The sequence below is a fragment of the Mobula birostris genome, chromosome 3, assembly GCF_030028105.1.
Source record: "Mobula birostris isolate sMobBir1 chromosome 3, sMobBir1.hap1, whole genome shotgun sequence".
Taxonomy (NCBI): Eukaryota; Metazoa; Chordata; class Chondrichthyes; order Myliobatiformes; family Myliobatidae; genus Mobula; species Mobula birostris.
In genome coordinates, this window is record NC_092372.1 from 147,881,578 (window position 1) to 147,903,263 (window position 21,686).

General features: G+C 41.2%; 1 protein-coding gene across 3 annotated transcripts in view; it reads left to right on the plus strand.

Moving 5' to 3' along the window:
- sgce (sarcoglycan, epsilon) overlaps nucleotides 1-21,445 on the plus strand; it is a 101,717-nt gene extending 80,272 nt beyond the window's left edge. For 2 of the 3 annotated variants that reach the window (XM_072253427.1, XM_072253425.1), the window contains 5 exons: nucleotides 6,631-6,842; nucleotides 7,316-7,342; nucleotides 10,659-10,850; nucleotides 18,821-18,864; nucleotides 21,133-21,445. In XM_072253427.1, coding sequence (XP_072109528.1) covers nucleotides 6,631-6,842; nucleotides 7,316-7,342; nucleotides 10,659-10,850; nucleotides 18,821-18,864; nucleotides 21,133-21,149 — 492 coding nt within the window. In that variant the 3' untranslated portion in view covers nucleotides 21,150-21,445. The remainder of the gene's footprint in view (nucleotides 1-6,630; nucleotides 6,843-7,315; nucleotides 7,343-10,658; nucleotides 10,851-18,820; nucleotides 18,865-21,132) is intronic. The other variant, XM_072253426.1, reaches the window with a different exon arrangement.
- The last annotated feature ends 241 nt before the right edge of the window (nucleotides 21,446-21,686 follow it).

Here is a 21,686-nt window from a genome sequence, read left to right on the forward strand (position 1 = left end):
TATCCCTCTCAACCCTATTCTCCTGCCTTCTCCCTGTAACCTTTGATGCCCTGAAAAATGAAGAACCTATCAAGTCCTGCTTTAAATATACTCAATGACCTGTCGTGGTCCATGGCAATGAATTCCACAGATTGACCACCCTCTGGCTAAAGAAATCCCTCCTTATCCCTGTTCTAAATGGACCTCTTTCTATCTAGAGGCCGTGCCCTCTTGTCCTAGACTCACCCACTATAGGAAAAATCCCCTCTACATCCACTCCATTTAGGCCTTTCAATATTCAGTAGGCTTCAATGAGATCTCCCCTCATTCTTCTAAACTCCAGCAAATACATGCCCAGAGCCATCAGATGCTCCTCATAAGTTAACCTTTCCATTCCTGAATCATTTTTGTGAACTTCCTGTGGCGTTATCCAATGTGAGCACATCTTTTAGTTAAGGGGCCCAAAACTGTTCCCAATACTCATCAAGAGTCGTCTGACCAATGCCTTATAAAGACTCTGCATTACATCCTTGCTTGTATATTCTAGTCTTAGCAAAATGAATGCTAATATTGCATTTGCCTTCCTTAACACGGACTCAACCTACAAGTTAACCTTCAGGGAACCTTGCATGAGGACTCCCAAGTCCCTTTACACCTCTGATTTTTGAATTTTCTCCCCATTTAGAATAAAATCTATGCCTTTATTCCTTCTACCAAAGTGCATAATCATACACTTCCTGACTCTCCATGTGCTACTTCTTTGATCATTGTTCCAATCTGTCCAATTCCTTCTTCAGACACCCTGCTTCCTCAACACTACCTGTCCCTCCACCCATCTTTGTATTGTCTACGAATGCCATCAATTCTGTCATACAAGTCGTTGCCATATAACGTGAAAAGCAATCGTCCCAATACCAACCCCTGTGGAACACCTCAAGTCGCCGACAGTCAATCAGAAAAGGCCTCCTTTATTCCCACCCTTTGCCTCCTGCTATTCAGCCAATCTTCTATCCATGCTAGTTCCTTTTCTGTAATGCAATGGGCTCTTATCTTGTAAAGCAGCTTCATGTGTGGCATCTTGTCAAAGGTGTTCTGAAAATCCAAGTAAGCAACATCAAAGGACTCCCCTATCCTGCCTGTTACTTCTCAAAGAACTCCCAACAGATTTGTCAGGCAACATTTCCCCTGAAGGAAACCATTTGTCCTATTTTATCATGCAGCTCCAAGTACCCCGAAACTTCATCCTTAATAACAACATCTTCCCAACCCGTAAAGATGGTCTAACTGGCTTATACTTTCCTTTCTGCTACCTCCCTCCTTTCTCGAAGGTTGGAGTGACATTTGCATTTTTCAGTCCTCTGGAACCATTCCAGAATGGTACTGGGAGTAATCCAGGGATTGCCCTCTTGGTGAGGGTCCTGCTCTTCAGCCTCTTCCCTAACTCCCTATGCTCATTGCACAGGACCTCTTCCCCTTTCTACCTTTGTCATTGATGCCTGTGTGCACATGACCTCTGGCAGTTCACTCTTCCTCTTGAGAATCTTTTGCAGCTACTCTGAGACATCCTGGAACCTAGCACCTGAAAGGCAGCACGCCATCTTGACTTCTTTCATGGCCACAGAATCTGCTGTCTGTCCCCCTAACTATTGAATCTCCTATCACTGTTGCTCTTCCTGATTTTGCTCTTCCTTGCTGAGCCTCAGAGCTGGCTACAGTGCCACTGACCTGGCGGCTGCTGCTGTTCCCTGATATGCCACTCCCCTCCAGCAGTATCTGAAGGGGTATACGTGTTGCTGAGGAGACTGGCCACACAGGAACCCTGCACTGACTGCTCACTCCCCTTATTTCTCCTGGTGGTCCTCTCTGAAGCCTGCACTCTGGCGGTGACCACCTCAGCACAAGTCATGTACGTGTACACCGAGATTGTTCTATAATTATAATAAATTGTAATAAATTCCCACCATCTGTTCTTCCTTCCAAAAAGTATTTGCACTTTCATGCATTAAATTTCATCTGCATGCGTTTAGCTATTTCTATCCCGTGTTAATAGGTTGTTGATGTCATTCAGTGTGCTTAACAAGAACTTAACCAAGAGGCTTTGAATCAAAGAGTTTATTATTTAACATTTAATTACCATTTAATCTGTTTTCTATCACCGTTAACTAATTGAAGTTGATCTGTTGATCAGTAGCACCTTCTCCATTCAAGTCAAGAAGAGAAGGCCATAATCCCCCTCAACCACCCCCCCGTCCCCGAGACTCATGCAGCTATGAGTTTCCAGCAAGTGAGTATCATGACTTTCCATGCAACTCCATGTCAAAGTTAGAAAGCACACTATTCTTGGATCATTCCTGATGGCAGTTAGATACTAATTTTTCCCATCCTTGATCTATCCGGGTACGAATACAGTAATAGTTACATTCCAAGACAACCAAATGCACATACCTTGCAGCCGAGTGATTTGAAGTGGAAATGAATCTGTTAACAGGATGAATATGCGGTGGGACCAGGATGAGATGCAACAGGGTGGCCTTGATGAGATTACTTGGTTAACATTATTTTCAAAAATCTTTAAAGGCACAAAATCACAGAAAATAAGTCACCTCCTTTGTTTTTTTTTAAGAGTTATGCAGGGAAATTAGGCTATCGGGTACACTTTCTGACTATTTATCTGCATATCTTAATCAACATGGTGAAAGATTAGGGCAAACTAAAAGCATAATATTTTGCTAGTGTGCTTATTCTGATTCCCTTGAGTTGAGACAGTGCTTCCCTATGACAACTGTTGGTGATTTGGCCTGATGGGCACACTCATTCTTTAGAGTGGCCTTGGCTCATCAGGCTTAGATGAGGTAGGTTGTCTTGCATGTTACTCTCTCTGTTCTTAATTGTTCGCTCCTCATTTATTTGTGCATAGTATAGTGAGAATGACACCTGGGGCAGTGTTTGCACTGTTTGTGGGATATGGGAAGTCTGGGACACCTCCAGTCACTCAGATAGACATCTCTACACCAGGTGCACTGGGCTGCAGCTCCTGAGAGAACGTATTTAAAAACTAGAGCTGCTGCCCAATGACCTTGAACCAATGCGGGAACATGAGGAGGCAGTTACCTGTAGCTTGCGGGAGACGGGTAACGGGGTGACTGTCAGGAGAAAGCGGGGAAGTGCACAGCCAGTGCAGAGTGCACCTGTGGCCATTCCCCTCAATAATAATTATATAACTTTAGATACAATTGAGGAAGATGGCCAATCAGGAGCAGGGAGGTGAAGAGGACTGCAGTGTTGGCAGGTAATTCCCTAGTCAGAGGAACAGAGACGAGGTTCTATGGGTGCAATAGAGACACCTAATGGTATTTTGCCTGCCTGGTGCCAGCATCAGGGATGTTTCGGATCGTGTCTATGGCATTCTCAAGGGTGAGGGTGAGCAGCTAGGGAAACAGGACCTCGAGGGTAGTAATCTCTGGATTGCTGCCTGTACCATGTGCCAGTGTGGGTAAGAATAGGATGATCTTACAGGTGAATGCATGGCTGAGGAACTAGTGCAGGGGGCAGGGGTTCAGAGTTATATGCCATTGGGATTTCTTCTGGGTATGACTTGTACAAAAGAGATGGGTTACATCTGTACCCAGTTGGGTCCAGTACCCTTGTGGGCAGGTTGGCTAGAGTTGTTGGGGTGGGTTTAAACTAATTTGGCAGGGGAATGGGAACCGGAGTGATACTGCTGAAGATGAGGTAGTTGGCTTACAAGCAGAAATGATGTGTAGTGAGACTCCTAGCAAGGAGAGGCTGGTAATGGGACAGAATTGCAGTCACCAGGTTGAGTTGCAATGTAAAAGGCAGACAAAATCGAAAAATGTGAACACAGGTCTAAATGTATTGTATTTGAATGTATGCAGTTAATGGAATAGGGTCAATTAACTTATAGCAGTTACAGATTGGCAAGTACAATGTTGCAGGCTTCACTAAATCGTAGCTGAAAGAAGACTATACCTGGGAGCTTATTGTGCAAGGATACACACTGTACTGAAAGGATAGGCGGGGGTTGGCATGGCAATGTTGGTTCAATAAAAATGAAATCAAATCATTAGAAAGAGGTGACATAGGGTCAGAAGGTGTTGAATTGTGCATAGAGCTAAGGAACTGCAAGGGTAAAAAGATCCTGATGAGAGTTGTATACAGACCCCCAAACAGTAGTAGGAATGTGGTCTACAAGTTACAACTGGAGATAGAAAATTCATGCCAAAAGGGCAATGTTATAATGGTTAAGGGGAATTTCAATATGTAGGTAGATTGGGAAAATTGGGCTGGTGCTGGATTTCAAGAGGGAGAGTTTCTAGAATGCCTACGAGATGGCTTTTTAGGTTGGGCCCATGAGGGGATCAGCTATTCTGGATTGGGCAATGAACTGGAATTGATTAGAGAGCATTAAGATAAAAGAATCCTTAGGGATAAGTGATCGTAATATGATCTCATTCACCTTGAAATATGAGAAGTGAAAGTCAGATGTGTCAGTATTATAATGGAGTAAAGGAAATTACAGAAGCATGAGAGGAGAATTGATTGGAAGAGAACACTGGCAGGGATGATGGCAGACAGCAATGACTGGAATTTCTGAAGGAATTCAGAAGGCAAAAGATATATACATCTCAAAGAAGTATTTTAAAGGCAAGAGGACACAACCGTGGCTAACTAGAGAAGTCAAAGCCAACATAAAAGCCAAAAAGAGGGCATAAAATAGATCAAAGGTTAGAGGGAAGTTAGAGGATTGGGAAACTTTTAAATACCAACAGAAGGCAACTTAAAAAGTTATTAAGAAAGTAAAGATGGAATACGAAAGTAAGCTAGCCAATAATATTAGAGGATACCCAAAGTTTTTTCAGATACATAGAGCGTAAAAGAGAGGCTAGAATGGATATTGGACTGCTGGAAATCGGTGCTAGAGAGGTTGTAATGGGGGACAAGGAAATGGCAGATGAACTGAATATGTACTTTGCATCAGTCTTCACTGTGGAAGACACTAGCAGTATGGTGGAAGTTCCAGGTGTCGGGGGCATGAAGTGCATGAAGTTACCATTACCAGAGAGAAGGTTCTTGGGGAAACTGAAAGGTCTGAAGGTAAATAAGTCACTTGCACCAGATGGTATACACCCCAGGGTTCTGAAAGATGTGGCTGAAGAGATTGTGGAGGCATTAGTAATGATCATTCAAGAATCACCAGAGTGTGAAATGGTTCTGAAAGACTGGGAAATTGCAAATGTCACTACACTCTTCACAAAGGGAGAGAGGCAGAAGAAAAGAATCTCTATGCCAGTTGGTGTGACCTCAGTGGTTGGGAAGATGTTGGGAGTCGATTGTTGAGGATGTGGTTTCGGGGTACTTGGAGGCCGTAGAGAGCAAGGTTTCTTCAAGGGAAAAGCCCTAAATGTTAATTTGCAGGTTGAGTCTGTGGTGAGGATGGCAAATGTGTTGTTAGCATTCATTTCAAGGGGACTAGAATATTAAAGCAAGGATGTAATATTGAGACTTCATAAAGCACTGGTGAGGTCTCACTTGGAGTATTATGTGCAGGTTTGGGCCCATTATCTTAGAAAGGATGTGCTGAAATTGGAGAGGGTTCAAAGGAGGTTCAAGAAAAAGATACCAGGATTAAACGGCTTGTCATTTGAAGAGTGTTTGATGGCTCTGGGCTTGTATCCACTGGAATTTAGAAGAATGAGGGGTGACCTAATTGAAACCTATTGAATGGTGAAAGAACTTGATAGAGTGAATGTGAAGAGGTTGTTTTCTATGGTGGGAGTATCTAAGGCCAGAGGACACAGCCTTAAAATAGAGGGGTGTCCTTTTAGAACAGAGAGGAGGATGAGCCAGAGGGTGGGGAATCCGTGGGACTCGCTGCCACAGGCAGTTGCAGATGTTAAATCTTTATGCATGTTTAAAGGAGAGGTTGATAAATTCTTGATTGGTCTGGGCATGAAGGGATACCGGGGGTGGGAGGCAGGATATCGGAGCTGAGAGCAAAAATGGATCAGCCATGATAAAATGGCAGAGCAGATTCGACAGGCCAAATGGCTTAATTCTGCTCCTATGTCTTTAGCTCTTTTGGTTCTGGTCTTATTACAGTGTAAAGCTATGAAACCACTGACAGGCTGGAATGCACTATTTACTCTGTGTAAATAATGTTGTGAATGTTGTATTAGTGAAAAAGATGTCATCACGTTTTGGCTCTTACTGAGGTCTGACCATGAAAAAAATGAAGTAATTTGAGAAATAATATTTAGGATTTCTGGAGGAGCCTCAACTGAATGAAAGGTTCAAATGTGCTTACTAACCAGTGACTTGCTGCCTTTTTATGTAGTTGTTAAGCTTGTGGGAGCAGTGATTCATTCTTACCAGGAGAGAAGTAAAACAAGTTGCTGATGTCGGGCCATTGAAATTCTTCTGAACAAAGAGACAGAAAACTGCTTAGAAGCCACATATGGAACTGCAGTGCTAATACAATTGTTCTAGAGACATCAATACGTGTCTGCATTCTTTGTCCAGTTCGAGGATGGAACTGATTTTCATTCTTAAGTCACCAGAGTAACTTAGAAGAAAATTTAAAAATAAGGCAATTTGAAGATGTATTTCTATTTTCTTGCAATTTGGTGGCAGGTTGATAAATCGAAGACACCTTCTGTGGCCCACGAGGTGGAAAGGGGAGATGGTATCTTGCCTGATGATGGAGAGTATAAGCCACCTTTGACTAACCTGAAGAGCAAGGATTATTACACAGACTTTGTCATTACACTGGCTGTACCAATTGCTGTTGCCCTAGTGCTGTTTGTCATCCTCGGTTACATCATGTTCTGCCGTCGAGAAGGAGTGTAAGTACCTCGCGCTTCTATCAAAATGCATAAGCACTGACACTCAAAGCAGCACTTCTTTCTGGAAAAAAAAAGTTCCAACACACACTTAGTATCAAAGAAAAACACTGCAGGGAAAGAATTTTACTTGTTCTGATTCACTTCCTATTAAAAATATTACAGGTTATTAGAAGCAGGTAGAAAATATAGATCTGTCCATATCATTGCATGAATTCATATTTCATTTCCATCCATGCAAATTTATTTTCTCAAGCCTTTGAGTCTGTTTCATTCTGTGTCCATTTATGCTTGATTGTCACGTGTTTGTGTGTGCAGTTGCTCTGGCCCTATACTTACAGGCAGATACTGACAAGTGTATTCAGTGATCATCTTCTCAACATCTGCCAAAGGTGGGTCCACCAGTATGCAAATATTTTTGATGTTTCAAATACCAATGCCTATTATTTAATTCATTAATTTTGTTTTGTTCCTAGGCAAAAGAGAGACATGCAAACACCAGAGTAAGTGTCTTCTTTCCTGTTATGTTTCGGATTGAACATTTTCAGTTTTAGTTTCTCTTTTTTGCTTTATCAGATCATAATCTGCTACTGTTGGCTTCAGAGTCTGTCCCATCCTTGTGTGTCTTTTTGAGTTTTTACACTTCTCATAGTTCATTTCATATTGCTGACCCATAATAAGGAGTAACTGCAGTTAGCTCTCTTGATAGCATGGCAAGTGAGTTCTTGCCTTTTCAGTTACACCTGAAATCAACTTGCCCATAGCTCTTTGAAAATGGAATAGTATATCTATTTGTAATGAAAGTGAACATCCTTTGTGTTGGCTACTGGTTTGGATATCTCTCCACTCATTATAAAAATAATGAATTCCTTGAGGGGGAATGCAAATACTTTGCTTTTATTGTTGCAGTGGTATTCCATTTTCATTCTTAATAAAAAGACCATTTCTTACTGTCTAGAGTATAGTATCATCATAATTGGAATGGATGTTAGCTTTTTGTACTTATTCAAGGGCGTCCTTTCTGCTTGAGCATCTCTGCTGCCTTCCGCTGTAGCTGTATAACCATTGGGTCATGAACTCATTCCTAGTTCCCTCTGTGACAGCTTTCAGTATGTGTGATTCTAGATAAGGCACAGTAATGTGTGAAGACCAGCCCAGTCCCCACAGAGGCACTGTAATAGTTTTGTGCCATGCGAGTGCTGGCCCCTCAACAGAACAAAATGCTCTGTGTCCCGTAGTCAACCTGCTGAGCTGAATTGGGCATTCTGCTGGAGGCACAGGACCCAGGTGTTGGAAGTTGGCAGCACTTGTGCTGCACGAAGCAACCATGCAGACAGCTGCAAACACAAAGTACTGGGGAATGCTTGGCAAGTCAGAGAGGGAGAGGGAGAGGGAAACAGAGTTAACTTTCAAACTTATGGGCTTTCATCCAAGCAGCTGTTACTGGGGGTGAAGAGTGGGTGGAGAAGAGAGATGTTTCTTTCACTTCTCCATAAAAGCTGTTACTATATGCTACTGTGAACGGATGATGCCTATTAAATTAGGCATAAAGTAAAATACGATAGCAAATGATTCTAAAAATACTAAAGAAGAAAAATGTGGAAGTCAGGTACAATCTATTCGATTATGGAAGAAGGTGGGGTTATTAATTCCAAAAAGCATAATTTGTAAGGTTAATTTGGCCTTTCTCCCTACAATGCCTGAATATTGAGGTTTCTTATTGGCTTTCTATTTCTATATTGAATACAGATTATGCTATCAGACAGTCTAAATCTTTCCCTTCCCAGTACTTTTACTAATTTTTAACAGCATCTGTTAAAATAAAACTATACTTTTTTTTTTGTTCCCCTGTGAGCATATATGGTGGTCCCAAGTCTATTTTTTAATTGTCTTGTATTTCAATTTTCTTTTAACGTCAAAATGTTCTAACAGTGGCATCTACTGAATTTCTATGTGTGCATCAAAACTTTAAGGCAGTGAACCGCGCATCCCGAGCCCCAGTGAGCCGTGCCTCGCCACTCTCAGCCTCATCAACAAATGCTTCTCTGGGCATTGTAAACAACTCGTGTATAAAGTGGGACTGGCTCAATTCTCTGGAAAAAAAAATCAGTACAAAGATTTCATTATGTTGCCTGGCAAAGAATGGCTAGTACGTATTGCGGAAGAAATTACCTTTATTAGTGTTACTAGTGGTAGAATGCCCCAAGCAGCTTCTTTAGCTTCCAAATAACTTTAAGCGATGGGCTAGATATGCTGTTAAAAATGCTTTTGTGATCAGCTTACATAATGTCAGCATTGCACGTAAAGCCTGCATTTATTGCCTCTCCCAAGTTGCTTTTGAAAAGACATGAAGACGCGTCATTAAAGACCATGACATCTATGATTTTTCTGGGGGGGAAAATGCAATGAATGAATCCTTAACATCGGCAACACCAGCTATCATTTTGGTAGATTGTAGCTGCTTTAATTAGACCATGACATCTATGATTTTTCTGGGGGGAAAAATGCAATGAATGAATCCTTAACATCGGCAACACCAGCTATCATTTTGGTAGATTGTAGCTGCTTTAATTAGAGAAAAAAATTAGAAACTTAGTCCCGGCCTACTTTGCCACAGGCCACTGATTTTAATTCTAAATGGAAACCAAGGAGGATGTTTGATCCCTTCTGCTTATGCTATAAGCATGATACAGTAGTAGCTTGGCATTGTATTCTGACTTTGAAGTACAATTCCATCAGCATTATTTGGAATTTCCTGCTTTGTTGTATATTTATCACAAGAAACAAAATGACATCTTTCTTTAACACAGACAGTGCAAATTATATTTGACTGATCTTCATTTTTTAAATTGTGGATTAATTCTGACCCTAATTTTTTCCCAATAACTTCCCTCCCATTGCCGAGTCCAATCCCTGCTGCCCTTAAATAAAGATATCACATTTTTCTAACCTCCAATCATCTAGCACTTCCTCTTGAACTAGCAAAGATTTAAAAGTCTATGCCCCTAAAATCTCCTTCCTTATCTCCCTTAGTAACCAGGGATACATCTCATCAGACCCTAGGTTTTTAGCTACCTTTAAGCATAGATATGCTTAATACTCTCTCAGAGTCTAAAGAAAATCTGGCTTGGTATATAATGCATTGTCTGAATGAAGACTAATTCAAAATGCAAATTAAAAACATAGATCTAGCAATTTTCGACCTGGCTTGAATGAGAATTGTGGCTAGAGTTTCAAACATGTTAAAACTCTCAATAAAATTAGACATTCATGAAGTGCAAAGATGAGTCATGTCTTAACTCCCATGAGAACTATTTCCAAAGTGGTTTCTACCTTTCAGAAGTTAAAATTTGTAATAGAAAATACAATCTTAATTTCAAATTCAACCCTCTGAGTCTCAGATATAGCAGCAAATCAAAGGCTGAATTGGGGATTAAGGTTTAGTAATGAAGATCATACTCTGAAGAACCTGCTGAACTGAAGCATTTCTCTGTGAAGTTTCTGATCCAGATAGTTAGCTTGCCTCTTTTGATTATGCTGATTTCAGTGTCAAAAATAGAAAATTTATTAAAATATATAATACAGCTATGCAACTATTTACAATTAACATTGATTTTGACTAGTTTGTATTTGAGTTCTCTTGTAGTTCATAATTTTCCATTAAAACATAACATTTTTCATAACATTTTTGAATGTTGACAAGAATCCAGAAACTAATTTCCGAAGGTAGAATAATGAGCAGTGCTGAGCTTTGCTGAAGAAAAATGTGTTCAGATTTACATATAGTCTCATCATTTCTGTTTTCATGTGTTTCTTCAGCATCCAGTTGGTTCATCACAGCTCCATCCAGAAGTCAACTAAGGAGCTTCGAAACATGTCGAAGAACCGGGAAGCAGCTTGGCCTCTCTCCACGCTGCCAGTGTTTAACCCAGTAACTGGTGAGATCATGCCAGCACTTCACCATTCAGACAACTGTGACACCTCCAACATGCCTCTCATGCAAACACAACAGTGAGTGCTTATTTAATAATGCATTATTAGATAAAGCATATTTCTCTTTCTATTGTATCAATGATCCATACAGTATAATTTTTGTATTTCTTTGCAACAGAAAATAAGCTTTGCATAAATATTGTGGGTGCTATTTTTAGGGATATTAATCAATAGACTGCAATTTATAGGTACACTTTTTTGCAACTATTGTTTGATATTCACATATGTGGATATTGACTGTAAGACAAAGGAGCAGAATTAAACCATTGAGTCTGTAATGGCATTCAATCATTGCTGATTTATTTTCCCTCATAACCCCATTCTCTTGTCTTCTCCCCATAACCTATGATGCCGTTACTAATTAAGTACCTATCAACCTCCACTTTTCTCTAAGAGGACCACAACCTTGCCATAGTATTTGACTGGAGTTGGGGCTTTGTACTTTGACTCTTGGTAGGGTCACCCATGCCAAACAGGTCAGAGGGTAGAGCTAGACTAAGAGTCCTCCAGGTTCAGGAGTTCAGCTCAGGGCTAACAACCTTCACTGGTCAAAAAAATAGTTACGGAAACAGCAATGAAGATGGAGGACCTTTATTGCTGCTCTAACCGCCAGCTGCATAATGGGCAGTAAGGAAGCTCCACTTTAAATATATGACTTGGCTTCCATAATTCCACAGATTCACCAACCTCTAAAGCAATTCCTCCTCATCTCTATACTAAAGGATGTCCTTTCATTCTGAGGTTGTATCCTCTGATCCCAGATTCTCCATGTTTACTGGATCTAGGGTTTTCAGTATTTGGTAGGTTTCACCACTGAGTCATTCTTCTAAACTCCACTGAGTACACACCCAAAGCCATCAAGCACTCCTTGTACATTAACCCTTCATTCCCAGGATCATTCTTATAAACCTCCTCTGGACCCTGTCCAATGCTAGCATATCCTTTCTTAGTTTTGGGGCCCAAAATTTAACAGTACTCCACTTCTGATTTCTAAATTTGCTCCTTGTTTGAAAATTTGTCTGTGTTTTTATTCTTTATACCAAAGTGCATAACCATACCCTTCCCTACGCTGTCTCCCAGTTGTTTGCCCACATTCTCCTAATCTATCCAAGTCTTTCTGCAAAATCCCTTCTTCCTCAATATTAGCTCCCCTTCCACCTATCTTTGTATCAACTGCATTGTTAGCCACAAAGCCATGAATTCTATCATAGAAACATAGAAACATAGAAAATAGGTGCAGGAGTAGGCCATTCGGCCCTTCGAGCCTGCACCACCATTTATTATGATCATGGCTGATCATCCAACTCAGAACCCCGCCCCAGCCTTCCCTCCATACCCCCTGACCCCCGTAGCCACAAGGGCCATATCTAACTCCCTCTTAAATATAGCCAATGAACTGGCCTCAACTGTTTCCTGTGGCAGAGAATTCCACAGATTCACCACTCTCTGTGTGAAGAAGTTTTTCCTAATCTCAGTCCTAAAAGGCTTCCCCTCTATCCTTAAACTGTGGCCCCTCGTTCTGGACTTCCCCAACATCGGGAACAATCTTCCTGCATCTAGCCTGTCCAATCCCTTTAGGATCTTATACGTTTCAATCAGATCCCCCCTCAATCTTCTAAATTCCAACGAGTACAAGCCCAGTTCATCCAGTCTTTCTTCATATGAAAGTCCTGCCATCCCAGGAATCAATCTGGTGAACCTTCTTTGTAGTCCCTCTATGGCAAGGATGTCTTTCCTCAGATTAGGGGACCAAAACTGCACACAATACTCCAGGTGTGGTCTCACCAAGGCCTTGTACAACTGCAGTAGTACCTCCCTGCTCCTGTACTCGAATCCTCTCGCTATAAATGTCATCTGGATCTTTAACATAAAGGCATCCGTCAGTCTTGCGAGATCATGGATCTGCGCCTGGAAAGTCTTCACTCTCCAGGGCGCAGGCCTGGGCAAGGTTGTATGGAAGACCAGCAGTTGCCCATGCTGCAGTCAGTACTCCACGACACCAACGTTGTCGAAGGGAAGGGCATTAGGACCCATACAGCTTGGCACCAGTGTCATCACAGAGCAATCTGTGATTAAGTGCCTTGCTCAAGGACACAACACATGTTGCCTCGGCTGGGGTTCAAACTCACGACCTTCAGGTCGCTAGTCCAATGCCTTAACCACTTGGCCACATGCCCACATTATCACTAGTCATTGGCAGCCGGCCAGAAAAGGCCCCCTTTATTCCCACTCTTTGCCTCCTGCCATCTGTAGAAGCCTCTGAGATGAGTGGCGAAACATCTTCTAGACAATATAGCAAGTCCAATTGCCTTGATTTACTACTGCTTGATATGCTTTTTAGTTGCCTTCTGTTGTATTTTTTTAAAGTCTCCCATTCCCTATTCCTCTAGCTTCCTACTAATGCTTGCTATACTGTATGACCTTTCTTTCTGCTTTTCTACTATCTTTGACTTCTCCTGTCAGCCACGGTTGCCTCATCCTTCCTTTAGAATGCTGCTGCTTCTTTTGGAATGAAATAATCCTGCATTTTCCGAATTACTCCCAAAAACTCCAGCCATTGCTGCTCTACCATCATCCCTGCTTGTGTCTCCTTCCAATCAACTTTGGCCAGCTCCTCTCTCATGCTTCTGCAATTACCTTTACTGAACAGTAAAACTGATAATCAGATCCCTCTCAAACTGGAGGGTAAATTCTATCATAATATGATCACTGCTTAATTGATCCTTACCTTAAGCTCCCTAATACAACGTGGTTCATTACACAAGACCCAAGCCGTAATTGCCTTTTCCCTTGTGGACTTGACTACATCTACTCTTAAAAAGCCACCTTGTAGGCATTCTATAATTACCTTCTCTTGGAATCGAACACCAACATGATTTTCCCAATCTACTGCATATTAAAATTTCTATGGGCATCATAACGTTGCTCTTTTTACATGATTTTTCTATCTTCCCTTGTAATCTGTACCTTACATTCTGGCTACTGTACAGAGACATGTATATAATTGCCACCAGGGTCTTTTTACCCTTGCAGTTTCTTAACTCTACCTACAAGCATTCTACATCTTCTTTCCTTCCAAGGATTTGATTTCATTTTTTTTTTACCAACAAAGCCACCCCAACCCCTCTGCCAACTTGCATGTCCTTTCGATACAGTGTGTATCCTTAAATCTTAAGCTCCCAGCTGTGATGCTCACGACATCTCACCTGCCAATTTTCTAACTTGCGACAAGGTCACCTGTCTTATTTCATGAACTATGTGCATTTAAATATAATACTTTCAGTCCTGTACTCAGCACCCTTCTTTTCGATTTTGTCTCCATGTCGCACAAATTTAAATTCTAAACTTTTTATTTTATTCTTTATTCTAGAGACGTCAGTAATTGCTCCTGCACTTTCTTTCCCTTTTACATGATCCATACTTTCTCAAGCTGTTTAAATCCCTCCCCCATTATTTAATTTAAAGCCCTATCCACAGCCCTAATTATGAGATTTGCCAGGATCCTAGCCTGTCCCATCAGAACAGTTCCCTCCTTCCCCAGTACTGGTGCCAGTGTTCCAAGAATTCAAACCCATTCCCCCACACCATATTTTTTCATGCATTTAACTGTCTGATCTTAACAACCCTGTGCCAATTTGCAGATTGCTCAGATAACAATCCGGAGATTAATACTTCTGGTTCTGCATTTTAATTTAATCCCTAGCTGCTCAAATTCCCGCAGCAGAACCTCTTTCCTCTTTCATCCTATATTATTGGTACCCACATAGACCACGGCAGCTGGAACTTTCCTGGCTCACTCCAAATTCCACTGCACGACAGATGAGATGACCCAAACCCAGGCACCAAGCAGACAACACAGCCTTTAAGAAACTTGATCTATGTGACAAAGAATTATCTATTTGGCTGATTATATTATCCCCAATTACAACTACATTTCTCTTCCCTTCCTCCCTCTTGAATGATTCCTTGTACTAGAGTGCAATGGTTCAGTTACTCATTGTTCCCACGTCACGCCCACTTCTCAACCTCAATCTCAGATTTATTGGGCACGCTCAAGGGCTGAGGCTCCAAAAGCAAGACTACCTGAATCCCCCTACTTGTCTCACTTACAGTCACACCCTTTTGTCCCTGGCCACAGAACAATTTTGAAGCCATTTATCTAATAGGTGTGACTACGTCTTGAAACAGTGTCCAGTTAACTCTTCTACCAAGTGGCATTCACAACCTCTTGTTGACGTAGCTGTTAAGACTCCCCTCACTTCTCACACTCCTAGAGTTCCCTGGAGGCACAAGAGACTGCAGATGCTGTAATCTGGAGCTAAAATAAACAAGCTGACGGAGGAGCTCAGTGGGTCAGGCAGCATCTATGGAGGCGGAGATATGGTCAAAATTCTGGGTCGCGACCCTGCATCAAGACTGAGGTGTTGGAGGAGAGATAGCCGGTACGGAGAGGTGAAATGGATGGATGTGGCAGGCAGTAGATGAATCCAGGTTAGAAGAGTAACTGGTGGAAGTGGTAGAGTTGGGCAACAGCATATGGTAGGGACAATGGATATGGATGTGAGGGTGAGGGTAGAGACAGGCTGGAAGGTGATAAAACAGAGACTGTTGCGCCTGCGATCCCATGCCTCACCTCTATGTACTGACTATCTCTCCCCTGTATTCTTCAGTCCTGATGTAGTATCTTGGCCCAAAACATCTCAAACATCTCTCTGCCTGACCTACTGAGTTTCTCAAGTAGTTTGTTTTCAGTTCCTAGAATTCCCTAATTCTTCATCTCTCTCCAGCTTGGTTGACTATTTATCTCTAAGATGTAAATGCATAGTACTAATGGTAGTGGATTAATTCTGAATTTCATGGTTTGTCCAAAGAAAGATGACATGAAAATATTGTACAAATGAACTCGCCATCGGATTGAATTCCCATTATGGAGAATCAGATGCTGCTGAAGTATTTCTCCCTTGCTGTTCAGGAATAATTTGAGCAGAGACCAGGAAAATAGCTGATTATTACCAGAAATATTCAGTAGGTCAAGGAGTGACTTTAACTTCCTCTAATATTTCATGCCATTTGGGCTAGAAAGAGTTTTAAATGTGGCAAGTTTGAAGTTTGTTCAGGGACAGAAAAAGGGGAACAAAAAAAAACTTGTTCTGTGATTGAGTGCAATGCAAGAGAGATTCTGTTATAAAGTCCTTCTCTTGAACACCTTGCTCTGGATCTTTTCATCTCTAATTGCCGACGAGTCGTCAACCAGCTCGACTTCAGCACTCCTCTCTTCTCCTCAAACCTTACCTCCCCTGAGTGCACTGCCTCCACTCTCTGTGCACCAATTGCAACATAATCAAACCCATAAAGGGGTGCTGTGTTGTAGTGTGGTCTTACTTACCCCTTGAAAAGGACCTCACTCTAGACCAACAGGTCACTGTCTCCTGCACCATCACTCACCTCAACTCTGGAGATCTCCCATCCATTGCCACCAAACTAGTAGTTCCCTTACCCCGTGCTGCTCGTTTATAACTTATACCCAAGATCCACAAACCTGACTGTCCAGGTGGGCCCCTTGTCTCTGCCTGCTCTTGTCCCACTAAACTCGTGTCTGCACCTCAACTCTGTTCTATTTCCCTTGGTTCAGACTTTTCCCACCTACATCAGCAACACTCAGTGTCAACAGCTTTCAGTTCCGTAGCTGTGACTGTCTCATTTTCACCATGAATGTCCAGCCCCTATAACTTCTATTCCCCCATCAAGAAAGCCTTAAAGATCTCAGATTCTTTCTGGACGAAAGACCTGACCAATTCTCATCCACCAGCAACACCCTCTATCTGGTTGAACCAGTCGTCACCCTCAACAGTTTCTGCTTTGGCTGCTCCCACTTTCTCCAAACTCAAGAGGTAGCCATGAGGCACCTGCATGGGCTCGGAACAGTCCATGTTCCAAGCCTTCCCTGGTTATGCTCCCCAACTCTTTCTGTGCTGCACTGGTGCTGCTTCATGCACTTGTGCTGAGCATGCTGATTTCATCAACTTTGCCTCCAACTTTCACTCTGCGCTTAAGTTCACTGTGTGTATTTCTGATACCTCCTTCCCCTTTCTCAACCCTCTGTCTCCATCTCTGGAGACTACCTGTCTGCTGATATCCTTTATAAACCTACCAACTCCACGACTATAACCTTTACTACCCTGTCTCCTGTAAAGATACTATTCCCTTTCTCAATTCCTTTGTTTCCACCACATCTTTTCCCAGGATGAGGTGTTGCTTTGCAAGACATCAGAGATGTTCTCCTTCAATGTGCAGGGTTTCCCTTCCTCCACCATTGATGCTGCCCTCACCTGTATCTCCTCCATTTCCTGGACATCTGCACTCACCCCACTTTCCTTCTGCCTTAACGGGGATAGAGTTCCTCTTGTCCTCACCATCCTCTGCGACTTCTGCTATCTTCAACGGGATCCCATCACCAAAAGCACATTTTCCTCTTCCGCCCCTCCCCCCACCTCTGAGATCAGTGCGACAGTGATTTCCTTGTCCATTCGTCCCTCCTCACTAATCTCCCTCCTGGCATCTATCCTTGCAAGAGACAGAAATGCTACATTTGCCCATTTATCTCCTGCCTCACCTCCATTCAGAGCCCTGAACAGTTCTTCCAGGTGAGGCAACACTTCACCTGTGAACCTGTTGGGGTTGTCCACTGTATCTGGAGCTCCCGATACAGCCCTCTGAACATTGGTGTGACCCAATGTAAATGGGCGGGGGCACTGTGTTCAGCACCTCCACTTCCTGCAGAATGTGGAGTTTCTGGGTGGCCAACTATTTTAATTCCTATCCCTGTTCTGTTCTGACATGTTGGTCCACAGGCCCTTCTTCTGTCACGATGAGGCCAGTCTCAGGGTGGAAGAGCAACACTTCACATTCCATCTAGTAGCCTCCAACCTGTTGGCATGAACATTGACATCTCCTTCCAGTAATTTTTCTCCCTCCCCTTTCCATTCTCTACTCTGGTCTCTTACTTTTTTTCCTCACCTGCCTATCACGTCCCCTGGTGCCCCCTCCTCCTTCCCTCTCTCCCATGGTCCACTTTCCTGTCCTATCAGATTCCTCCCTACCTAGCCCTTTGTATTTTCCACCTATCACCTCCCAGCTTCCTACTTCACCCCCCCTCCCCAACCCAGCTGGCTTCACTTATCACTGTCTCTCCTCCCACCACCTTTATTCTGGCTTCTTTTCCCCCTTTCTTCCCCGTCCTTAGCACAAAACATCACCTATGTATTCATTTCCACGGATGCTGCCTGATCTGCTGAGTTCCTCCAGTATTTTGTGTGTGTTGCTCTGGATTTCCAGCACCTGCAGAAACTCTTGTGTTTATTATATTCTACATGGCCAGAGGCATTATGGATGAGGTAAATGGGGAATTGAATTGGCATGTAAAGAAATAAAAGATGGGGTCAGAGAAGTGTGAAAGTCATTACAGGAAAGATAGGAAAATCAGAGCACAGATTTTCACTCTGGTTGCATTTTGGTGATTAGACATGCTTCACCTTGAAAATGTAGAGACCTAAGATCATGTAGGCTTATTTTTTCAGACAAAAGGCAACACATGTTTTGATGGGAACCAAGGAAAAGGGGAAATAGATTATTGCATTTTGTTGTTAAGAAACAAATTCCATTTTAGTTACTTGAGTTATCAATGAATGGTCAAAAAAAAGTCTAAATCCCATAAAGGAATGGAGATATAACATTGCACTTTTGACAGGGCTTGTTGATTTTATTCTTTATGCTTGACTGAATTAGTTCAATTGTTCTGCTTGTTTTTTGTGATCTTTTTAAGAGGTCATGGTTTAGTGATTGATTTTCTTTAGTGTGTTAGTGAATGATGTATAAAACCAAGAATGCGAAACTTTAGAGTGGGGACTGAAATAAAATGTTTTAATCATGCGCTACATATCGTATAATTTAATTTCAGCCATATCTAATGAAGTTGTCTTCTCCTGCAGGAATCACCCATTACAGACACAGCTGCCCCAGCAGCAAAGTGCAGGTCAGTATTCAACATCTGTCTCACCAGCCATTACCTGCTCAAACCACTATCACATTGATTACCATGTAACTTAATCAAAGAAGAACTGTAGAAGAAAACCTTTACTGTATCCATTATTAAATCCATTTACTGTATGTATCTTCATAAAACCAGAACAAAGGCAATTGCTACTTTGCAGCAGATTCTTGTTTTCTTGTCAAAGTGTGCACAAAATAAGACAAAATGTTAAGTCCTTAATTCATAATCAAATCTTTTCCTCCATTTTTGCTTTCCTGATTGGAGAATTTTGTATGTCGACATTTCTGCAATATGAGGCAAGTATGAACCAATGTAAAAATTTAAGGATTTTATTCAAAAGTACATTTCTAGTATTTTTTTTAAACTATCAAATGCAGAACAGCATCTGCAAAATAGAAATGATGAACATAAACTACTTCGGCATGCAAACTTAATTTGTATGCTTTCATAGTAACTTGTTTAATTTTAACATTGAAGATTTCTTGTTTTAATAATTGGGTAGTAAATAATTCAGTGTCATTATAGGTATAGTCTATTTCCTAAATGCTGTGCTCAGTAAAATACTTAAATCATTATCTGGTTCCACCTGTACACTGACAATACCAGGCTTTACTATTTCCCCATTTTACCAGAACTACTTTGCTGTATAAAGGTGGTTATCACAATTTTTAAAATACTTAACTATAGCACATTAAGATTGCCCAAGATTGTAGAAGCTTCTACATGAATATGATGTCATGGCTTTTGAAAATTAATTGGAATGGACAAGATGCTGAGAAGCCATTTCTCCTGGTTGTAGTCTAGAATGAGGTGGAGGGGGCAGTGAATTCACTTCCAAGTTATACCGGTGCTATCTGTCTTATTGAAGAGATCTACTCTCATTTTTTTCTCCAGCTGTGCATCTTAATGTCTTATCAAAGCATTCCATGATCTAGTGAATGGAAAATGAAACCCTTATTTTGTATTCTAGTGAAGATTTTTAAAATCTTTACTGTAATTTCGGTGTCAGCCACTGGCTACAGAACATCAAAATACAGCCCAACCATTTATTTTCTGATTTAAATTTGTTAATTGTTTTAAAACAAAGTGACGATTTATGTTCAAGCTGGACAGGTTTGTGGAATATCAATTTAAGTGTGAGTGATTTGACCCCTAAAAGCTCTTGCATCATGCAAGAAGATTATAGTTTAACTTGCTGTCACTTGTCAGTTGTCACTTCAACTTTCTGATCCTGTCTCTCAACCCTCAGTTGTTTCAGTGCCTAAGAATATACCAGTCTCAGCCTTAAAGGTACTTAAGCACTTGGAGCCCTGTGGAATAGATTCACAATCCTCAGTGAAGAAATTTCTAATCTAAGTGGTTTACACCTTCTCCTTGGATTAAATAGTTACTCGGCATCTACATATAAACCCTCAGAATTCCATATGTTTTAACATCATATTCTTTCAAATGTGTGCATATAAATTCATTCTATTTACTCTACTCAAAGTGCAGCCCAAGAATCAATTTAGTAAATAGACTTCATTGAACCCTGTCTAAGGTAAGTACGCCCTTCCTTGGAGCCAGAACTGTATCTAGTCCTCTAGTTGCTTGCCCAAAACCTTGTACAAGTGCAGAATGACTTTCTTTTGTACTGCAGCTCTCTTGGAATGAAGACTTCTATCAATACTTGTAGCTGACTGTTCACTTCAAAGTGACATGGTGACAATTTTGTTTTTAGAGTAAGCTACGGAGGAAAAAATGGGAAAAGTTAATAACTTTTCATTAACTCTTATCGTATCTATCAGTAATTGGTCCATGAAGAATCAGACAATTAGCCTATCCATATTGGTAAAATGGTGATAAAGCATTAGCAATCAGTTGATCAAGAAGCTTTGTGAAGGAAACCTGGCCTCGCAAGGCAAAACAAAGTCAGCTTGAGAACAGAAACATTAGGAGTCCACTATGTTTGTGTAAGACTGGAGTCACTTCTAGCTAATTTGACAGCTTCAATGAGATTAATAGGTTTTTTTAAAATGTTCTTCCTGCAATTTGGTCTAACATTATGATTATTAAGAAAAGGCTGATCAGTTCAGTAATTAATAATTTGCCCCAACCTGAGCAAAAAAAAAAACAAGAGTGGCAGCACCCAGAATGTGTATTGCTGTTCTGGAGCTCAGTGACGGTAGCAGTGTCATGAGTAAATATGAAGTTTCTTAGCTTGAGTTATTGTGGGTTTCATATTTAATTACTGATTTTCTCTTTAAATAGATAAATGGCAAACCTGAGGAAAGAAAACTGAAAGAAGCATTTACCTGTTAAGATTCCATTTTGGAAGGCTTTTTACACTTCTGTATACTGAGCAAATACATATTCTGTTTTGTGTGTCATTGTATATTACTTTGAATCTCACTGTCACTGCCTATCACAAATTTTATACATCTTATATCAGCATAAAAATACATTACTTGCTTTTTTTACACATGTACTATACAGGCAAATTAAATTTAATTTTTGCTAGAAAACTTTGTATTGCAGATAGAAAAAAATGTCATGAGTTATCTAATAAATAGCTTGCATTATATCAGTTTCTGCACTGTTTGAGTTTTTCCTTTGCATCTTACATCATCTCTTTTCCCATAGTCAGTGTTAACTTGTTATGTACATCACCTGCCACTGGTTAATCAGTATTTGTTCCTTTGATTGTCCATTGAACTTAAGCACCATGATCTGCAACAACCAGTTACTCTAGGCCAGTTTAGGAGCAATGGTCTTCATTGAGAAATCAACAAGTTTTGAGAGGTAACTCCAATAACTTTGCAATT